The sequence below is a fragment of the Bubalus kerabau genome, chromosome 17, assembly GCF_029407905.1.
Source record: "Bubalus kerabau isolate K-KA32 ecotype Philippines breed swamp buffalo chromosome 17, PCC_UOA_SB_1v2, whole genome shotgun sequence".
In the NCBI taxonomy this organism is placed as follows: Eukaryota; Metazoa; Chordata; class Mammalia; order Artiodactyla; family Bovidae; genus Bubalus; species Bubalus kerabau.
The window spans coordinates 68,050,868-68,067,919 of NC_073640.1; the positions used below are offsets into that span (position 1 = coordinate 68,050,868).

General features: G+C 50.4%; 2 protein-coding genes across 3 annotated transcripts; one reads left to right on the forward strand and one right to left on the reverse strand.

Moving 5' to 3' along the window:
• Nucleotides 1–12: 12 nt before the first annotated feature.
• On the reverse strand, nucleotides 13–3,419 carry NDUFA3 (NADH:ubiquinone oxidoreductase subunit A3). 2 transcript variants are annotated; one of them, XM_055551659.1, is made up of 4 exons: nucleotides 3,247–3,419; nucleotides 2,953–3,027; nucleotides 1,053–1,130; nucleotides 13–165 (listed from the first exon to the last, which is right to left on the reverse strand). In XM_055551659.1, exons 1-4 carry the CDS (start codon nucleotides 3,254–3,256, stop codon nucleotides 74–76), a joined length of 255 nt encoding a protein of 84 aa, XP_055407634.1. In that variant the 5' UTR covers nucleotides 3,257–3,419; the 3' UTR covers nucleotides 13–73. The 2 variants fall into 2 exon arrangements, with proteins under 2 accessions (XP_055407634.1, XP_055407633.1); XM_055551658.1 differs by lacking the exons at nucleotides 2,953–3,027; nucleotides 3,247–3,419 and adding an exon at nucleotides 1,340–1,476.
• A 934-nt stretch (nucleotides 3,420–4,353) lies between these two features.
• Nucleotides 4,354–10,640, forward strand: OSCAR (osteoclast associated Ig-like receptor). The gene is made up of 5 exons (XM_055551652.1): nucleotides 4,354–4,453; nucleotides 5,238–5,270; nucleotides 7,875–8,237; nucleotides 9,509–9,790; nucleotides 10,153–10,640. Exons 1-5 carry the CDS (start codon nucleotides 4,417–4,419, stop codon nucleotides 10,287–10,289), a joined length of 852 nt encoding a protein of 283 aa, XP_055407627.1. The 5' UTR covers nucleotides 4,354–4,416; the 3' UTR covers nucleotides 10,290–10,640.
• Nucleotides 10,641–17,052: the final 6,412 nt, after the last annotated feature.

Below are 17,052 nucleotides of genomic sequence, written 5' to 3' on the forward strand. Positions count from 1 at the left end.
TCAGGCTCGGGGTGGTTTTCACGCATTTATTGGGGCCATCGGGGCGGGGGCCGCTCCCTGTCAACAGAGGCGCTCACAGTCTCTTCAGCCACTCCAGGCTTGGGCCCTGGGGGTCCTGGGGGTGGCTGGGCACGTCGGGCATGTTCCCGTCGTCTCGGAGGGGCACTGTGGACAGGAGGGGGCCGCTGAGACCAGCAGATCGCCAGGGCCCCCAGAGAAGGGCCGGCCTGTCAGCTTACATTCAGACAGGGAGACAGGACCCCAGGAGAGAGATGAGAAAGTAAGGGTCAGAGAGGGCTTCCCTGGGGGCTCAGGGGCAAAGAATCTGTCTGCAATGCAGGAGATGGGGTTTGATCCCTGGGTCAGGGAGATGCCCTGGAGGAGAAAATGGCAGCCCACTCCAACATTCTTGCCTGGGAAATCCCATGGACAGAGGGGCCTGGCAGGCTATGGTCCGTGGAGTCACAAGAGTCAGACAAGACTTAACGACTCAAGTACCACCACCAAGGGTCAGAGAGTCAGAGATGTCGGGAAGCAGGGAGATAGAGACCTAGAGACATGAAAAACCAGAATGATGGACACAGAAAGGAGCCCCAGAGAAAGACCCAACAGACATGAGGAAGCAGGACAGGCCTGGAGAGGTAGAGACCCAGGAAGTCAGCAGTTGGGAAAGCAACAGAGGCTGGGAACCCAGACAAGGACATAGATCTGAAAGCACCACAGCAACTCACAAAGTGCAAAAACAGACAGGAGGGAGCTCCCTGGTGGCCCAGGGGCTGGGACTGGGTGCTCCCAAGGCAGGGGGCCCAGGTGCGACCCCTGTCAGAGAACTAGATCCCACGTTGCTACAGTGAAGCTGACCATCTCGAGTACCGCAACTAAAACCCGGAGCAGCCAGATAAATTTTAAAAAAGAAGTGAACTCGATGGCACGTGGATTCCATCTATTAAGGATGAAAGGACAGAGTCCAGCGTGCACTGCAGAATCTTGGAGCCCTGTGGAGGACGCGCCTGCCCATTACTGCCCCCCCAGCACAGCCAGGCCTCACTCACCTGGGTAGTTGTAGGGTGTGGCCCGGTTGATCATGAGCGAGTACTTGGTGTAGGGGCTGAGTGTGGGCAGGATTACAGCTGTGGAGAGATAACAGGCATGAGGCCTGGGGGAAGGAGGAGACCCCCGCAGACAGAAGCTGAGCTTTGGCCAAATGGGGGTCAGGTCCGTGGAGGGGAGGGGAGCAGGGGTTCACCTCCAGGAGGCCCCTTGGCACCCTGGGAGCCCCATACGTCAGCATAAGGGTGTATAACACTTTTCAGAGGTTGGGTGAAAGCCAAGTACTCACAGACACGTGGGACCTGGAGGGCACAGGAGGGAAGAAGGGGGTGGTCACGGAAGGAGCGCATTTGAGTCATGGAGCATATTGGGGGGTATGGGTCAGGGGGTGTCTTGGCAATGTTCCAGAGGCATCATGAACTGTTACAAACTGAGGAAGAGGGGGAGGTTCAAAGAACAATCATTGAGAAACCACAGTCCCTCTGGGTGGGAGCTGGGAGTCACGGGGAGGTGGGGCAGGGCATATAAAGGAGTGTTCCAGGCCAGCACTGTCAGACAGGAATGTAAGAACCAGCGATGCGATTCACATGGGCAGGGGGGCCTGGCACGCCGCAGTCCATGGGGTCGCAAAGAGACATGACTGAGCAACTGAACTGAATAGCCACAGTAAAATTAAAAGGCACAAATTTAAAAAATGAACCAGGTATATGCAAAATATTACTTCAATATATCAACGTGAAAAAAAATGGGTATATACTTTTTGTTATGGGAAGTCTTTGAAATCCAGCACGTACTTTACATGAGCGTTACACGGCCCATCTCAATTCATACCAGCCCCACTGCCAGAGCTCTAGGGCCGATGTGGGCCGTGGCTGCCAGGCCGGACAACTGTGGTCCCGAACCTCACCCAGTGTGGGGCCTGCCCACCAGCGCTACTGACAAGGCCTGGGAACTTCTTAGTGCAGCTGCCCTGGCCCCTCCCAGACCTACTGAATCAGAGCCTGTGTTTTAACGAGAGCCCCACTGCCACCCCTGAAAGTCTGAGCAGTCCAGCTCCAGGGCTGAGGTTCTCCATCAGGGAGACACGTTAGAGTCACCAGAGAATTTTCAGGAGATACCAGATTCCCGAGCTCCACCTCCACCCACCGCCAACTCAATTCAGAGTGTGGTGGGGGGTGAGGTGATTATTATTATTATTTTTTTTTTTTTGAAGCAAGGAATACAATTTTATTTGCAAAGCTAGGCATCCTAGAAGATGGCAGGCTAGTGCCCCAGCGTATCATCTTATCTGGGTCTGAATGCCAGTTTCTTTTATAGACAGAGAAGAGTAGGAGGTGAGGAAAGTGAAAGTGACCTTGCTCAGTCGTGTCCGACTCTTTGTGAACCCATGGACTGTAGCCTACCAGGCTCCTCTGTCCATGGGATTTTCCAGGCAAGGGTACTGGAGTGGGCTGCCATTTCCTTCTCCACACTTATTTTTTTAAAGGGGTTAGGTATTTATAATAGGTATCTAGGATTGAGAACTTCTTTCAAGGGATTATAGAACTCTTGGGTGGGCGCGGATGGGGTGCGAAGCGATGGGGTGGTGGACGGGTCAGAATATTAGGGGTTGGGGTGTTGGCACACTAGCGGGTACACGGGATGTTGAGGGCGAGGGTCGGGGCTGGGGGTACAGGATGGAATGATGGGGTGTGAGGGACACGGGATGTTGAGGGCGAGGGTCGCGGCTCGGGGTACAGGATGGAAACGATGGGGGGACACAGGATGTTGAGGGCGAGGGTCGCGGCTCGGGGTACAGGATGGAATGATGGGCGGGGAGCGATGGGACCTCTACGGGATGGAAGGTAAAGCTGGGACGCCGGTTGGGGGTCATGCACGTTCGCACCAGGGACACTCACGCACCGAGGCCTGCAATGGCGAAGGATGCCACTAGCACCGGTTCCTTGGCCCAGACATTCTTGAGGAAGGCTGCGACTCCTGTAAGGATGGGTGAGGAGGGTCACCCTCGCACTTGATGCCCCCGGTGACCTCTATCCCTCTTCCGTCAACACCGCCCTGTAGAAGCCCCCTCGTAACCTCCGCACCCCCCTCCGGCCCGGACCCCACTGGCTCCACAGGGGCTCCGCGTTGCCCTAACCCCTGCACCACCCGGGACTCCTAGAACCAGCTTCACGCTCCGGCAGAACCCGAACTTACTCTCGGCCATCTTGGTCTCGGCGGCGGCGAGGGCGCGGAGCACTCTGGGAGTTGTGGTCCCTGGGCACGGGCCCCGCAGCCTGAGTCCGCGCTTGCGCAGTGGCGCCGAACGGCTATCCGAGGCGGTGGCGGCGCGGAGCACTCTGGGAGTTGTAGTCCCGACCCGCAAGCCGCCACCGGCTGAGTCAGCGCGTGCGCAGTATTGCAGAACAGCGGTCGGTGCTGAAGGCTGTAGAAAAGGAGGCGGCGCTGTGGGTTTAAACGCAAGCCTGTCTTCGGCGCACCTGCCAAGGTTCGCTTTTCTCAGAACGTCGTTCCGGAGGAGTAACTTCCAGTCCTACTGCAGCCCAGCTAAAGCGGAGTGCATCAGTCCTCATCTATAGTTTACTTCTGAGAGTCCATTTTATAGATGGGCAAACGGAGTCTGCGAGAGGACAAATGATCAATCTATCAGTTGAGGTCTTAGCTCAAAATCAGTTCGTCCTGCAAGCCCTAACTCTCATTCCTTAAGGGTTAGGGACCTTCTGTGGACTCTCACAGTGCCCCGTGTGATCTCCATTTGTGAAAAAGTAGTGAAACTGTTAGTGGCTCAGTCATGTTCAACTCCTTGCGACCCCATGGACTGTATGTAGCCCCCCAGGCTCCTCTGTCCATGGAAGTCTCCAGGCAAGACTACTGGAGCAGGTTGCCATTCCCTTCTCCAGGGGATCTTCCCGACCCAGGTCTCCTGCATCTCAGGCAGATTCTTTGCCGTCTGAGCCACCACGGAAGCCCCTCATTCTAGCGCACATCGTTTTGTTTTGTTTTAACTAACCTGGTCGGGATGTGGCTTTCCTGATAGCAGGCTGGGAACTACTGGAGCACAAAAATGGGGTCTGACTCTCCTCTGTCCCCGCGCCCCCAACCGTGCAGCACAGGGTCTGATACATAATAGGTGCTAGCTTTTTTTTTTTTTTAGCCTAATGAACACAAGAGTGATGACCTTCCACTCTCCCAACTTTTCCCACAGCACCATAAGGCTATGACACAATTACCCAGGGGCCCCCACCTTGCTCCTCCTCCCTTCCCTGAACACGGCTCTGATTTTCTGAAGTTGCCTCATTTCCCGGTAGGGGACCGGGCACGGTGAGCCCGGGCTGCTCTTCCCGCTCCAACCGAGAACTGCCCGTTATGGCGGAGGTGCTGAGCCTGCAGCTGCTGACTCTCTGTGAGACATCCACCCCCTTCCCCCTGGGTCCCTGACTGGGCTGGGGTCTCCCTGAGGGCAGGTGCAGCACTAGCTGAGGGTTCAGGGGGATTCTAGGTTAGAATAACAGGACTAGGGTTCCGACTCCTGTATCCTAAGGTAAGAGGACACAGGGGTCCCAGATTCCTGGGTTCTTGGGAGAGGAGGAAGTTGGGGAGCAGGATGCTCTAGATCTTGAAGCAAGAGAAGACCAGGGACCTGAATTCCTGGGAACGGGGACTGTTCAGTCCTAAACCTTGATGTAACAGAAAGATGGGAGCTGAGACACCTGGGTCCCTGGGAAAGGAGGAAACTGGGGGCGCAGACCCCCACACCCCAGAGAGGAGAACTGTGCACTCAGATTATTGTCTCCTGAAAAAAAGGGGAGTCCAAGCACCTGAATTCTTGGGTGTAGAGGAAAGAGGGATTTGGGTCTAGGCTTTATTTTTCTGGCTGTGTGGCATGGCTTGTGGGAGTTTAGTTCCCCAAACCGGGGATCGAACCCCAGCCATTGGCAGGGAGAGCGCTTAGCTGTAACCACTGGATGGCCAGGGAATTGCCTGCCCAGACTTTTGGTCTCTGAAATAAGTGGGGATTGGAAGTCTGAATTTATGGCTGATGAGAGAAGAGGAAGTTTGGGCAAGATTCCTGTTTCTCAGAGGAAAGAGAGCCCGGGGACTTAGATTTCCTGGGCGTGCAGTGAGGTGGGGCTGGTAGCAGCTGAAGGCTCTGACAAGACCAAGTCCCCTCCTCCAACCTTCTATAGGGCTGGTGTGTCACGCAGACAGCACTCCAGCTGGTGAGTAACACCCCCCGCCCCACCCCCCATTCCCCCACGTGTTTCTGACATCCCATTTCCAACTACTCAGCTTTTATTTTGGTGCCCACCATCACCCCAGATTTCCTTACTTCCCTCTCCTCTCTTCTTTCTTTCCCTCCTCCCTCCCTCCCTCACTTGGTTTTTATTTACCTTTTGCCGTGCTGGATCGTGGTTGCTGCGCGTGTGTTTTCTCTAGCTGTGGCCACAGGCGTCTCACTGCCGTGGCTTCTCTCGTTGCCGAGCGCAGGCTCTAGGTGCGCGGGCTCTAGGTGCGCAGGCTCTAGGTGCGCGGGCTCTAGGTGCGCGGGCTCTAGGTGCGCGGGCTCTAGGTGCGCGGGCTCTAGGTGCGCCGGCTTAGTAGTGGCAGCACACAGGCTTGGTTGCCTCATCGCATGTGAGATCTTTCCAAACCAGGGTCAAACCGATGTCCCCTGCACTGGCAGGCAGATTCTTACCCACTGTGCCACCAGGAAGTCCCCGTATTCACTTTAGTGACCAGTGTAGAGAAGTAGGGAAGGTCATGCACATTGGAGTGAATGAGACCTAAACGGGAACCCCGGTTTCACCATCCTATTCATTTATGACCTTGAACAAACCACTGCATGCTAAGACTCAATTTTCTACTCTGTAAAATGGGCTGTGGTGAGGATTTAACAAAATCACATGCATAGAACTCTTGGCTCAGAGCTTGGTGAAGTGCAGGGCTTGGGAAATAAGATCTCTTGCAAAACCCATTATTTCCCCATTTGGAAAGTGTAGTTCTCCACCCTAAGATGACTGGGTTTCTTTCTAAGGTTTCTGATGAGGGAGATCTCTTCTTCCTCTCAATTTCCCCCCAACTACACTCCAAATAAGAGTCACCTGGAAAACCATTAATACCTTAGTTATCAATTTTTTAAGTTTTAAATGCTAAAGCTAACATATATTCATGATTTTAAAAATTAATTATCATCAGACTTCCCTGGTGGCCCAGTGATTGAGACTCCATGCTTCCACTACAGGGAGCATGGATGGGTTCGTTCCCCGGTGGGGTAAGGTTCCACATGCCCCACAGCGAGCCCCAAAACCCCCATTAATTACTATTAAAGGACGGATAGCAATGGCTGTCTTCCCTTTCCTCATCTTCCTTATATGATCTCTGAACCCTTATAAAAAATTTTCCATGCATTCAAACACACACATGAATTTTTGTGCTTCTTCTTTTTTTTTCCCCCCAAAGCAAAACTGGTATTTCTTGTAAGGTGTTCCACACCTTACATTTTTCACTTTGTAATTGCTGTCCATGTCATTATAGATGGTTCTACTTTTTTTCTCTCTTTTTAAAAATTGCTATCTAGCATTCACCATTGCAGGGGGGGTTCTAGTTTAGTTGGTTCTCCTGGTGTATATTTAGGTTGCTTCCAGCGTTTACTCTCACATTCATCACTGCAGTGCGCATTGCAGTGTGAAGTTTTCATGTTCATGTAAGTGCATTTGTCTAGGGTGGACTTATTGAGTGGCTGGTCATATCCTTTGTGTATCTTAATAGAAACTGACAAACTGCTGTCTCAAAAGGTGTGGTTGAGTGCAGCTAAGCACCTATTGTACTATATATTCTCCCAAACACAATGTTAACCGGTATTTAAATTTTTGACAACCCGAGAGGCAAAAATGTCTTACTATTGTTTTAACTTTTTAAAAATTAGTATTATCGTGGAGTGACTTTCACATCGCAACCCCTAGATGTGTTTTGGTCAATTGGACTTCCTCCTCCATGAATTGCCTGTTCATATGTTTTGCCCAGATTTCAGTTGAATTGGCTCTAAGATTTCTTTTCACACTTTTTTTTTTTAATGTGGACCATTTTTTTTAAGTCTTTATTGAATTTGTTACAATATTGCTTCTGCTTTATGGTGGGTTTTTTTTGGCCACAAGCCATGTGGGATTTAACTCCTCCACCAGTGATGGAACCCACACCCCATGTGTTGGAAGGCAAAGTCTTAACCACTGGACCACCAGGAAAGTCCCTCTACACTCTTAATCTATGTGATTTATGAATAAGCCATTTCTGACAGTGCGCTTGTCTTCTAGCTTCATTTACATGTCTTTTCTCATATACAGCTTTAAAAGGTTAAGACGGCCAAATTAATGAACAATTTTCCCTTCTGAATTTTTCATTTTACATTTTCAGACAGCCTTCTCAACCCCAAAGATAAATACATTTTCCTATATTTTCTTCTGATACTTTTATAGCTTTTTAAAAAACTCATGTAATTCTTTGCATTAATCTGGAATTTGCTTGGGGGAATGGTGTGTGAGGTAGGGATCCAACAATTTTTTCCCCCAGATAGATGGCAAGTTTGGGCAACTGTTGAAATATGTCATACACATTACAAGTATTCTGGAGGACAGTTTGAGTTCGCAGATTTCTGGGATCCAATCCCTTGAAGTGATGTTTAAAACAGGAGTTGATGCCTCGCTCCTCTGATGTGCAGCCGGTTTTGAAAGCCTTGGTTGGGGTCCGTGTCTCCCCTGCTTTAGGAGCAGGGATCTGAGGCTGAGAAAGGGGCAGTGATTCTCAAGGAGCTTCTCCTCCTACTCCAGCTACCCGCTCATCTCCGTGGGCTCCCAAGAAGTCCGAGGACCCAGGCAGCCACGCTTACTCAGTCTCCCCAGCCTCCAACCCCAGGCCCTGGCTGAGCGCTCAGCCCGCTGCAGTTGTGACCCCCGGGGTCAATGTCACCCTGAGGTGCCAGGCACCCCAGCCCGCCTGGAGGTTTGCAGTCTTCAGGTCTGCAGAGCTCACTACTATGATTCACCGGGATGTATCTGCGGAACTGGCGGAGTTCTTCCTGGAGGAGGTGACCCCAGCCCAGGGGGGCAGTTACCACTGCTGCTACTGGAGGCGAGGCTGGGACCCAGATGTCTGGTCCCACCCCAGTGATGCCCTGGAACTGCTGGTGACAGGTGAGGTCCTGGGGGAGCGGGGTGTGGAGAAGGGACACAGGTGGGATGGAGGGGCAAGGAGGGAATCCGTGTATGTATGGAGAGGAGCTTGCACAATGACACATACAAAAAGAGTTACATGCAGAGACAGAGAGAGAGAATTCTCAGTCGGGATGATTATGCCGCCCTTCCCACCCCGCCCCCCGAGTCTGGCAATATCTGGAGACATTTCTGCTTGTCCTGACGGGGGAGGGTGTGCTACTGGCATCACATGGGTTGGAGGCCAGAGACGTTATAACACACCCTGTGTGCAGGGCAGTACAACCCCCCCAACACCCACCCCCAAAGAATCATCCAGATTTATCCAAAAATGTCACTAACGGGACTCTCCCGTGGTCCAGTGGTTAGGTTTCCAAGCACTGACTGCCGAGGGTGCAGGTTCAATCCCTGGTTGGGGAACTAAGATCCCCTAAGAATCAGAGAAACCCTGGGAGAAAGACACAGCCTCTGAGCCCCACGGGGCAGTGAAACATGCACGACCGGGGCGGGGGAGGGGGGGGCGGTTAAAAACAGAGCATTTTAGTGGGCACAGGGACAGTGGGAGAAAGTGGGAGGGAGAGGGAGGCAGACACACAGGGGCTGGGAGAGATAGGGACACGGACACGGAGGAGCTGAGGGAGACCACAGAGAAGGTGGGAGGCCTGCAGACACCAGACACCGGCCGGGAGTGGAAGAGAGATATGGGCAGGGAGAGCGGGCGGGGCGGGGAGGGGAGAGGGTAAGGGAAGAGTGGAAAGAGGAAGGAGGGGGTGCGGGAGAGGGGAGGGGAGAGAATGAGGCGGGGGATGGGGGTGAGGGAGGGGGGAGAGAGGAAGGGGAGAGGGAGGGGAGGGGAGAGGAGAGGAGAGAGAATGTGGCTGGGGTAGGGGGAGGAGAGGAGAGGGGGAGGGGAGAGGAGAGGGGGAGGCGGGGGTGTGGGGAGAGAATGAGGGGGTGGAGAGGGAGATGGGAGGACAGAGAATGAGGCGGAGGATAGGGGTGAGGGAGGGGAGAGAGGAAGGGGGGAGGGGAAAGAGGAAGGGAAGAGAGGAAGGGGAGAGGGAAGGGAGAGGAGCGGAGAGAGAATGTGGCTGGGGTGGGGGGAGGGGAGAAGAGAGGAGAGGAGGGGGGAGGGGAGAGGAGAGAATGAGGCGGGGGTGCGGGGAGGGGAGGGGAGGGGAGGGGGAGGGGGAGGGGGAGGGATGAGGGAGGGAGAAGGCGGACCCCGACCCTCCCAACTCCTCGTCCCGCAGACGAGCTGCCGCGCCCTTCGCTGGTGGCGCTGCCCGCGCCGGTGGTAGTGCCCGGGGCCAACGTAAGTCTGCGCTGCGCCGGCCGCCTGCGGGGCATGAGCTTCGCGCTGTACCGCGAGGGCGAGGCGGCCCCGCTGCAGTACCAGGATTCGGAGCAGCCCTGGGCCGACTTCCCGCTGCTCGGCGCGCGCGCGCCCGGCACCTACACCTGCTACTACCACACGCCCTCCGCCCCATACGTGCTGTCGGCGCGCAGCGAGCCGCTGATGGTCCGCGCGGACGGTGAGCGGCCGGCCCCCCGCCCCCAGACCCGAGAGTCCCGACCGCACACCTGCTCCCCCAGACCCGGGAGTGCAGGCCCCCGCCCCTCACCCCTCAGACCTGGGGGTCCAGGCCCCCGCCCTCCCCTCTCAGACCCGGGGGTCCAGGCCCCCGCCCTCCCCTCTCAGACCCGGGGGTCCAGGCCCCCGGCCCCTCCCCTCTCAGACCCGGGGGTCGAAGCCCTGCCGCCATGCAGCCCGTGCAATGTTGAGACTGGAAGTTGCGTTCTCAGCTCCGCTCTGGAACTTAAACACCCAGAGGACGGGCGGAGATGCAGGTCTGACGGGGACGCTGACCGCCTCTCTCCCTTGCTGGCCCCGCAGGCTCGGGCGCCTCGGACTACACCCAGGGCAACGTCCTCCGCCTGGGGCTGGCCGGCCTGGTTCTCATCTCGCTGGGCGCACTGGTCGTTTTCGACTGGCACAGCCAGAATCGCCCCTCTGGCAACGTCTGGGCCTGAGCCCGGGAGGGCAGAGAGGAAGGAGAAGACGCTGGGGTCCCATGGTTGGACCGGCCCTGCCGGCAGCCCCGCAGCCCAGCTTCCCTAGTAATAATGCCCTTGCACCGCGCCCGGGATCTTCCTTCTGGGTTATCTCTCCAGGACCTCCCAGATCAGTAGAAAGCACTATCGGTGGTTAAGCCTTCCTAACCAGTAAGACCTGAGATCGAATCCCAGTGCCGCTATTCACTCCTTGTGGGATGTTAGGAAAGTTTTACCGCTGCCCTGGCGGTAAAACGGAAGCATTGGAAATACTTCATTAGGATTACTTTGGACAATGCTCAATAAATGTCAGCTCCTGTATAAGAGCTGCTTCTCTCAAACTCACAGAACCAAACGAAATTCTAGTTGTGATTGTTGTTTTCCCCTTGTTCATGCTCCAACTCACCTTTATATATATATATATATATATATATATATATATATTATTTGCCTGCTGTGGGTCTTGGTTGTGGCATGTGGGATCTAGTTCCCCGACCAGGGATCGAACCTGAGCCCCCTGCGTTGGGAGTATGGAGTCTTAGCCACTGGACCACCAGGGAAGTCCCTCCAGCTCACCTTTTAAATGAGTCACCATCATTCTCATGACATCACTCTTGGTGGCCAAGCAAACATCTTCCAAAGTCCTGCTCAGATCCTCCCCAGAGGAAGACCAAGTTCAGACCCTGCGGAATTTCTTCTCCGATTACAGGTTCTTGCGCTCACAGCTATTTTCCAGAACCCTCCTTATCAGTAAGAGGCAGGGTTGGTTGCTCAGGCAACAGCCAGTGGCACAGTAGACCTTTGACCTGGACCCTAAACTCTACCTTCCGGAAGCCCTGGCTACTCCTATAGTTTCTCCCAAGTTTATTAATTTAATTCTCATTTTATCTAGCAATCTGATGCCTTTCTCGAGGTTATACACACATTTTCTGTTCCTAAGCAAGTCTTAACCACTCACTTACATGTTCTTGATTTATGCCTAATCTTGGGGGAACACATCCTCTTCTGTTTTTATTAAAATTTCCAACTTCTCCTTTCTTCCTACTTTATGGAGAAGAGGATGACTTCCTTTTTTTTGTTGTTTGTTTTTGATTTTGCACAGCCACAGCCCCACCACTCACTGGGCGGACAGCTTTGAACAACCTACAGATCCTTCTGAGGTTGCACCTGTGAAAGGAGAAACTAAAAACATCTCCTGTGTTGCCGGGGTCCAGCCCCGGCTGATCCAGGGTATTCGAAGGGGAGATGGCGTCGGCGACTTAATTTAAATATTCATCAAAGATATAAAGGGTAATAGAATGAGGATAGCTCAGTAGGAAAATTCAGTGGAGAAAAGAGGCTGAGTAGCTTGGTTTGAACTGATCCCCATTCTTTGTCAAAAGTCACACGGGGTCAGCAGTCCTGACTTTTATTAAAGTCAGGTGCTTCATACAAATGTATACAGAGGTCTTAGGGGTGTTACATCATCTTCTGGCCAGGGGGCCTGCTGACAATTTATGACCCTCTCCTTGTGACAAAGGTCAGTCAACCAGAACACTTATTTCTCCAGGGGTGATTATTTTTGAAACAGACGCCACCTTCCGAAGGTAACAGATAAAGTTACATTCCTATAGGGTGAGGGTGTAGTGGGTTTTAGTTAAGGAAAGAATTTACTTGGCCTAAGGTCTAATGTGATTTATATCAAAGATTAATACTTATTTCTTCTATATATTCATTAATGTGTATAAGGGCAGGGGATGTGGAGACTTAGCAGTAAACATTGGCTCAACAAATGAAAAACTCTTCACCAATACAATTTCTAATCAGCCCACTATACTTATACTAATAGTTTTCTAACTTCTCTAAAGAACCTGTTTTTAGAAGGTTTAAAGCATCTCATGCCTCTCACGGTTGGGAGGCTGTGAGCAATCACATGTGGCCGGACAAGCCTGTCAGGCAGGCTAGAGAACCTTCAGAGGAGTTTGTAGGTTGAAACACTCCTATCACGCCCAGGAATTATTATTAACTGGAGCTCTAAGTTAACTTCTTCTCCAAAAGAGGTGATGGGGGACAGCCCCCTATAAAGTCAGAGGTGTAGGTGAGAGCACAAAGTAGTAAAGTAGGCAGGCTCTGGTTATGGGGGTAGATGCTTGAGGATTTCCAGGGGGACTCCTGAGGCTCGATCCCGCCTTTGCGTATGTCGAGCCTCCTTCCTCATGACCTTTGCCATGGGCGGAGTGCCTCATGCCGGCCCCCAATTCTAGAGGGAATTAAAGCAGGGGTCCCTACCCTGTGGGATCCAATGCCTGGTAATCTGAGGTGGAGCTGATGTGATATTAATAGAAATAAAGTGCACAGTAAACACAATGCACTTGAATCATCCTGAAACCATCTTCCCCCCTTGGTCTGTGGAAAAATGATCTTCCACGAAATTGGTCCTTGGTGCCAAAAACGTTGGGGACTGCCAGATTAAAGTGATAACTTGTCCCCAACATGTGAAGGATTGAAATAAGACTGTATGATCATTGCCCTGCCCCCACGTCCTCTGCCTGCTTTCTGCCTGTGGAAAAGTTAGTCAAAGGGTAAGTTTAATCAGAGAAATGAGAACACGTGAAAACAAAGGAAAACAGTCAAAAGGAGACCAAATAATAATGTGGTCATAAAGCATCCGGAGAAGGCAATGGCAACCCACTCCAGTACTCTTGCCTGGAGAATCCCATGGACGGAGGAGCCTGGTGGGCTGCAGTCCATGGGGTCGCTAAGAGTCAGACACGACTAAAGGACTTCACTTTCACTTTTCACTTTTATGCATTGGAGAAGGAAATGGTAACCCACTCCAGTGTTCTTGCCTGGAGAATCCCAGGAATGGGGGAGCCTGGTGGGCTTCCATCTATGGGGTCGCACAGAGTCAGACACAACTGAAGTGACTTAGCAGCAGCAGCAGCATAAAGCATCAGAGAAGGCAATGGCACACCACTCCAGTGTTCTTGCCTGGAAAATCCCATGGATGGAGCAGCCTGATAGGCTGCAGTCCATGAGGTCGCTAAGAGTCGGACATGACTGAAGCGACTTAGCAGCATTAAGCACAGTCGAGGACACTTAGTTCCTTCTCAAGGGCTGTAGATATTATCCTGAGCCATATTCTGTGAGCTGTCTTGAAGATCCTGAAACTCCAGGTGGATAAGTTAACTACATGATGGCCAGACTCTACCCAGGACATGAGCTGCCACGATTCTGGGCATTCTCGCCAGTTGGTTCTGACACCTATCTGCTGTTGAGGGCCGTTTGTGAGCACTGAGTGTCATTTGGGCGTTTTGCCAGTTGGTTCTGACATCTACCATTGAGGACCATTTTGGGGACATGTGTGTTTGGGACTCTATGGGTCACCCTTGGAGAGAGTTTATGACTGATCTGTCATTTGGTGTGTGAGTGTGTATTCCGTTTGTGTGGTTGGTACTCTTGTTGCCTTATGTAAAATGGGAAATTCAGGTTCAATTCATTAAGAAAAATTTTAGCTGTGAAATCATGACCAAAAAAATGATTTTTTTGGACAATGTATGGCAGCAATATTCTTCAGACTCCAGAAGATTGGTTAAGATGAAACTCTTGAAATTCCAAAACCCCAGTTCTTTTTGCATATGTAGTTATAGAAGTCTAGTTTGATAAAAACTCTTTTATCAGACCCTGGGAAAACAAAAATATGCCTAGGAGAAAATCTGAAGTTAATGCTTATTATGTCCTTGAAATACAAACACAGTCCACTTTGCCTGGATCTTCAGCCTTGGGTTAAATATAAAACTTCAAGCCAAGGAAAAAGAAAAGATAGAAGCCTTTTAAAACTGAGAATGTAAATTTGACTATTCTATTATCCATAAAGTGACATTTAATTGCAATGCCTAATTCAATAAATGTAAAAAGATGAAGCAAAGAGATCTCTGTTTGTCTGGACGTTTGTATGTCTCAATATGTGTTTTTGCCATTAGATAATATTGCTGAGGTTAATTTGTAAAGGGGCTCTATTTAATTAGCCTTAAAAAATATAAGTGCTTACAAATCAAACAAATCTAAATTTACCTACTTTTGTCTTCTTATAAGACCAAGAGGGAAACTAAAGAGGTTTGGGCTTATTAAACATGCATGATGTACCATTAAAGAAAAATTATGCTGTGAAAAATGTATACTTCTAGATGTATGAAATATATCCTTAGGTCTGCAATCAGAAAAGGCTGGTGTATAATTTCAATCACTTGGTTTTGTTAAGGTTCCAAGGGTTAAAAATTGTGACATGTAAAAATGATAAGGTGCCGAGGTCCAGCCCCGGCTGATCCAGGGTATTCGAAGGAGAGACGGCTAGGCGACCTATTCAAATGTTAATTAGAGATAATAAAGAGTAATAGAATGAGGATAGCTCAGTAGGAAAATTCAGTGGAGAAAAGAAGCTGAGTGGCTTGGTTTACGCGGAAAATCAATATAACCCGTGACACCAGGTTAGCTCTGACCACAGAGGCCGCAGGCGCCCTCTCGAATAGCGGAAGGTGCCCCACCTTAGACACCTTCTCGAGTGGGTCTTAGAAGCCCAGGCAAATAAATGGTCGCAGAGGATATCCGCGCTCCAGATGGACACTCAGCTGGAAGTTAAAGGGAAGAATGACATGGGGAGACCAAGCGTTGGTGAGCAAGGCCCATAGCTTTATTTTCAACAGGGGCTTTTATACCCTAAGTTACACATAGAGGATAATAGGGGATGCGAAGTCAGCAGTCTTTGATGCTTATCAAAAACCAGGGTTTCTTTCCTGTAAATTTATCGTATACAAATGGTTTAGGTGATTTACATCATCTTCTGGCCAGAAGGCCTATTAACATTTTATGACTCTTGACAAGCACTTATCAACAAAGACTTATTTTCTCTAAGAGTAATTATTTTAAGGTTTGGCGCCATCTTCCGAAGATAAAATTGCATTCCTATAGGGCGGATGTGTAATGGGTTTACAAAGGAAAGAATTTATTACTTTAAGGGTCTAAAGTTACTAACACCAAGGCCACTACTTATTTTTTCTACATACCAACTATATTAATTAATGCACATTCAAGGATACAATTCAGGGGATGTGAAAACTTGGCAACAAACATTGGCTCATCGATGAAATCTTTTACTAGTTTTATTCTGACAGTTTCTAATTCTCTGAGAGGCTCTAAGCTATTTGAATATCTTAAGCTTCCCGTGCCTCTCCAGGCTGGGAGACTGTAAACAATCGTATGCATAGCTGTAGGTGTCTGGGTAAACTTGTCAGGTGAGTTAGAGAGCCATCTGAGGGGTTTGGATTTAAACACTCCTAATAGCCCAGGAACTTTATTAATTGGAGCTGTAAGTTAACTCTTTGACAGAGAGAGCGAGATGGTGGTGGGGGACAGCCCCCAGAAAAGTCAGAGGTGAGATCACAAAGCAGTAAAGTAGGCAGACTCTGGTTTTTGGGGGTAGATGCTCGAGAATATCCAGGAGGACTCCTGAGGCTCGATCCCACCTTTGCGTATGTCGAGCCTCCTTCCTCATGACCTTTGCCATGGGTAGAGGTCCTCACGTCGGCTCCCGGCACTGCCTGATGATGAGACCCTTCCCTGGGGTCAGGTCTATCGGGCGGTCCTGCAGATCCTGTTGTTAAGGGCTGGTTGGAGATGCCTAAGACATCTGGAGGGCTACCTATTTGAAGCCTGAAATCTGCCTGAGACAGGTGAGGATTTCCTGTGAGCGAAGTTCTTGTGCAAGAAACATGTTGCAATTGGCATCCTCAACACGTTTCCGGAAGGTGTGGGAAGAGGGAACTGCACTGCCCAAAAAAACTGTTCTTGCCCTCACTCTGGAGTACGGGGGGCGGTGAGGCACTGATCATTCCAGCTTTTCCCCTTTCTGTGGCTGCAAAACAGAAGGATCCCTGGCCAAGCTGACATGCTACGATGCTCTCCAAACTACTTCTCCTCCTCTGCTTCAGTAAGTCTCACAGGGCTGTACATGGAGAACACAGAAAAAAAGGTAACTGGTGAGAAGTTTACATTGGGCTTGGAGAGAGAAATGACATCAACTTTAGTTACTGAGTGCATATTACATGTCAGAAATTGGAGTGCAATATACACGTTCCCTCTAAACCAGTGCTTAACAAACTGGGATTGCTCTTGTCCCAGCTTTGTTTGGGATGTTTGCTGAATGCCTGAACTTTATAGGCTTTGTGTTTTTCTTTTATTCTGGCTTTGTGTTTTCTTAAGATTGACTCACACTGTTTTGCTAACATAAAAATATATGTTAGAGGCTCTATATCAATACCGTTAATAAAAGTCCAGTGTCACATAGAAGGTAACTATAAAAAAATGCAGCAAGGTAATAAACGTGAGAAGATGCTGTGTAGTGTTCCATGTCAAGTTTCTGAGCCTGAAATACATGATTTATTAGAAGGGCAATCAGCCATGATCAAGATACATTGGAGGCTAGTTTCAAATAGACATCTTGTTGATATCATCAAAGGCAATATGAGAGTGCTCACGGCACGCTGTCATGCAGGAATTTTTTTCTTTTTGAAGAATCTTTTCATTTTGATTTGGGGTATAGCCAATTAGCAAGGCTTCCCAGTTGGCTCAGTGATAAAGAATCTGCCTGCCAATGTAGGAACCTCAGGAGATACATATTTGATCCCTGGGTTGGAAAGATCCCCTGGAGAAGGAAATGGCAACCCACTCCAGTATTCTTGCTGGGTTAATCCCATAGATGGAGGAG

Excerpts from the sequence above, each read along its gene's own strand:
- NDUFA3 (XM_055551659.1), bottom strand. Across the intron at positions 1,131-2,952 it reads CTTCGCCATTGCAGGCCTCG|CTGTAATCCTGCCCACACTC; the intron begins GTGCGTGAGTGT and ends ATCTCTCCACAG. Across the intron at positions 166-1,052 it reads CACACCCTACAACTACCCAG|TGCCCCTCCGAGACGACGGG; the intron begins GTGAGTGAGGCC and ends TCCTGTCCACAG.
- OSCAR (XM_055551652.1), top strand. The coding sequence starts at position 4,417 with ATGGCGGAGGTGCTGAGCCTGCAGCTGCTGACTCTCT. Across the intron at positions 4,454-5,237 it reads CCTGCAGCTGCTGACTCTCT|GGCTGGTGTGTCACGCAGAC; the intron begins GTGAGACATCCA and ends AACCTTCTATAG. Across the intron at positions 5,271-7,874 it reads CGCAGACAGCACTCCAGCTG|CTACCCGCTCATCTCCGTGG; the intron begins GTGAGTAACACC and ends CTCCTACTCCAG.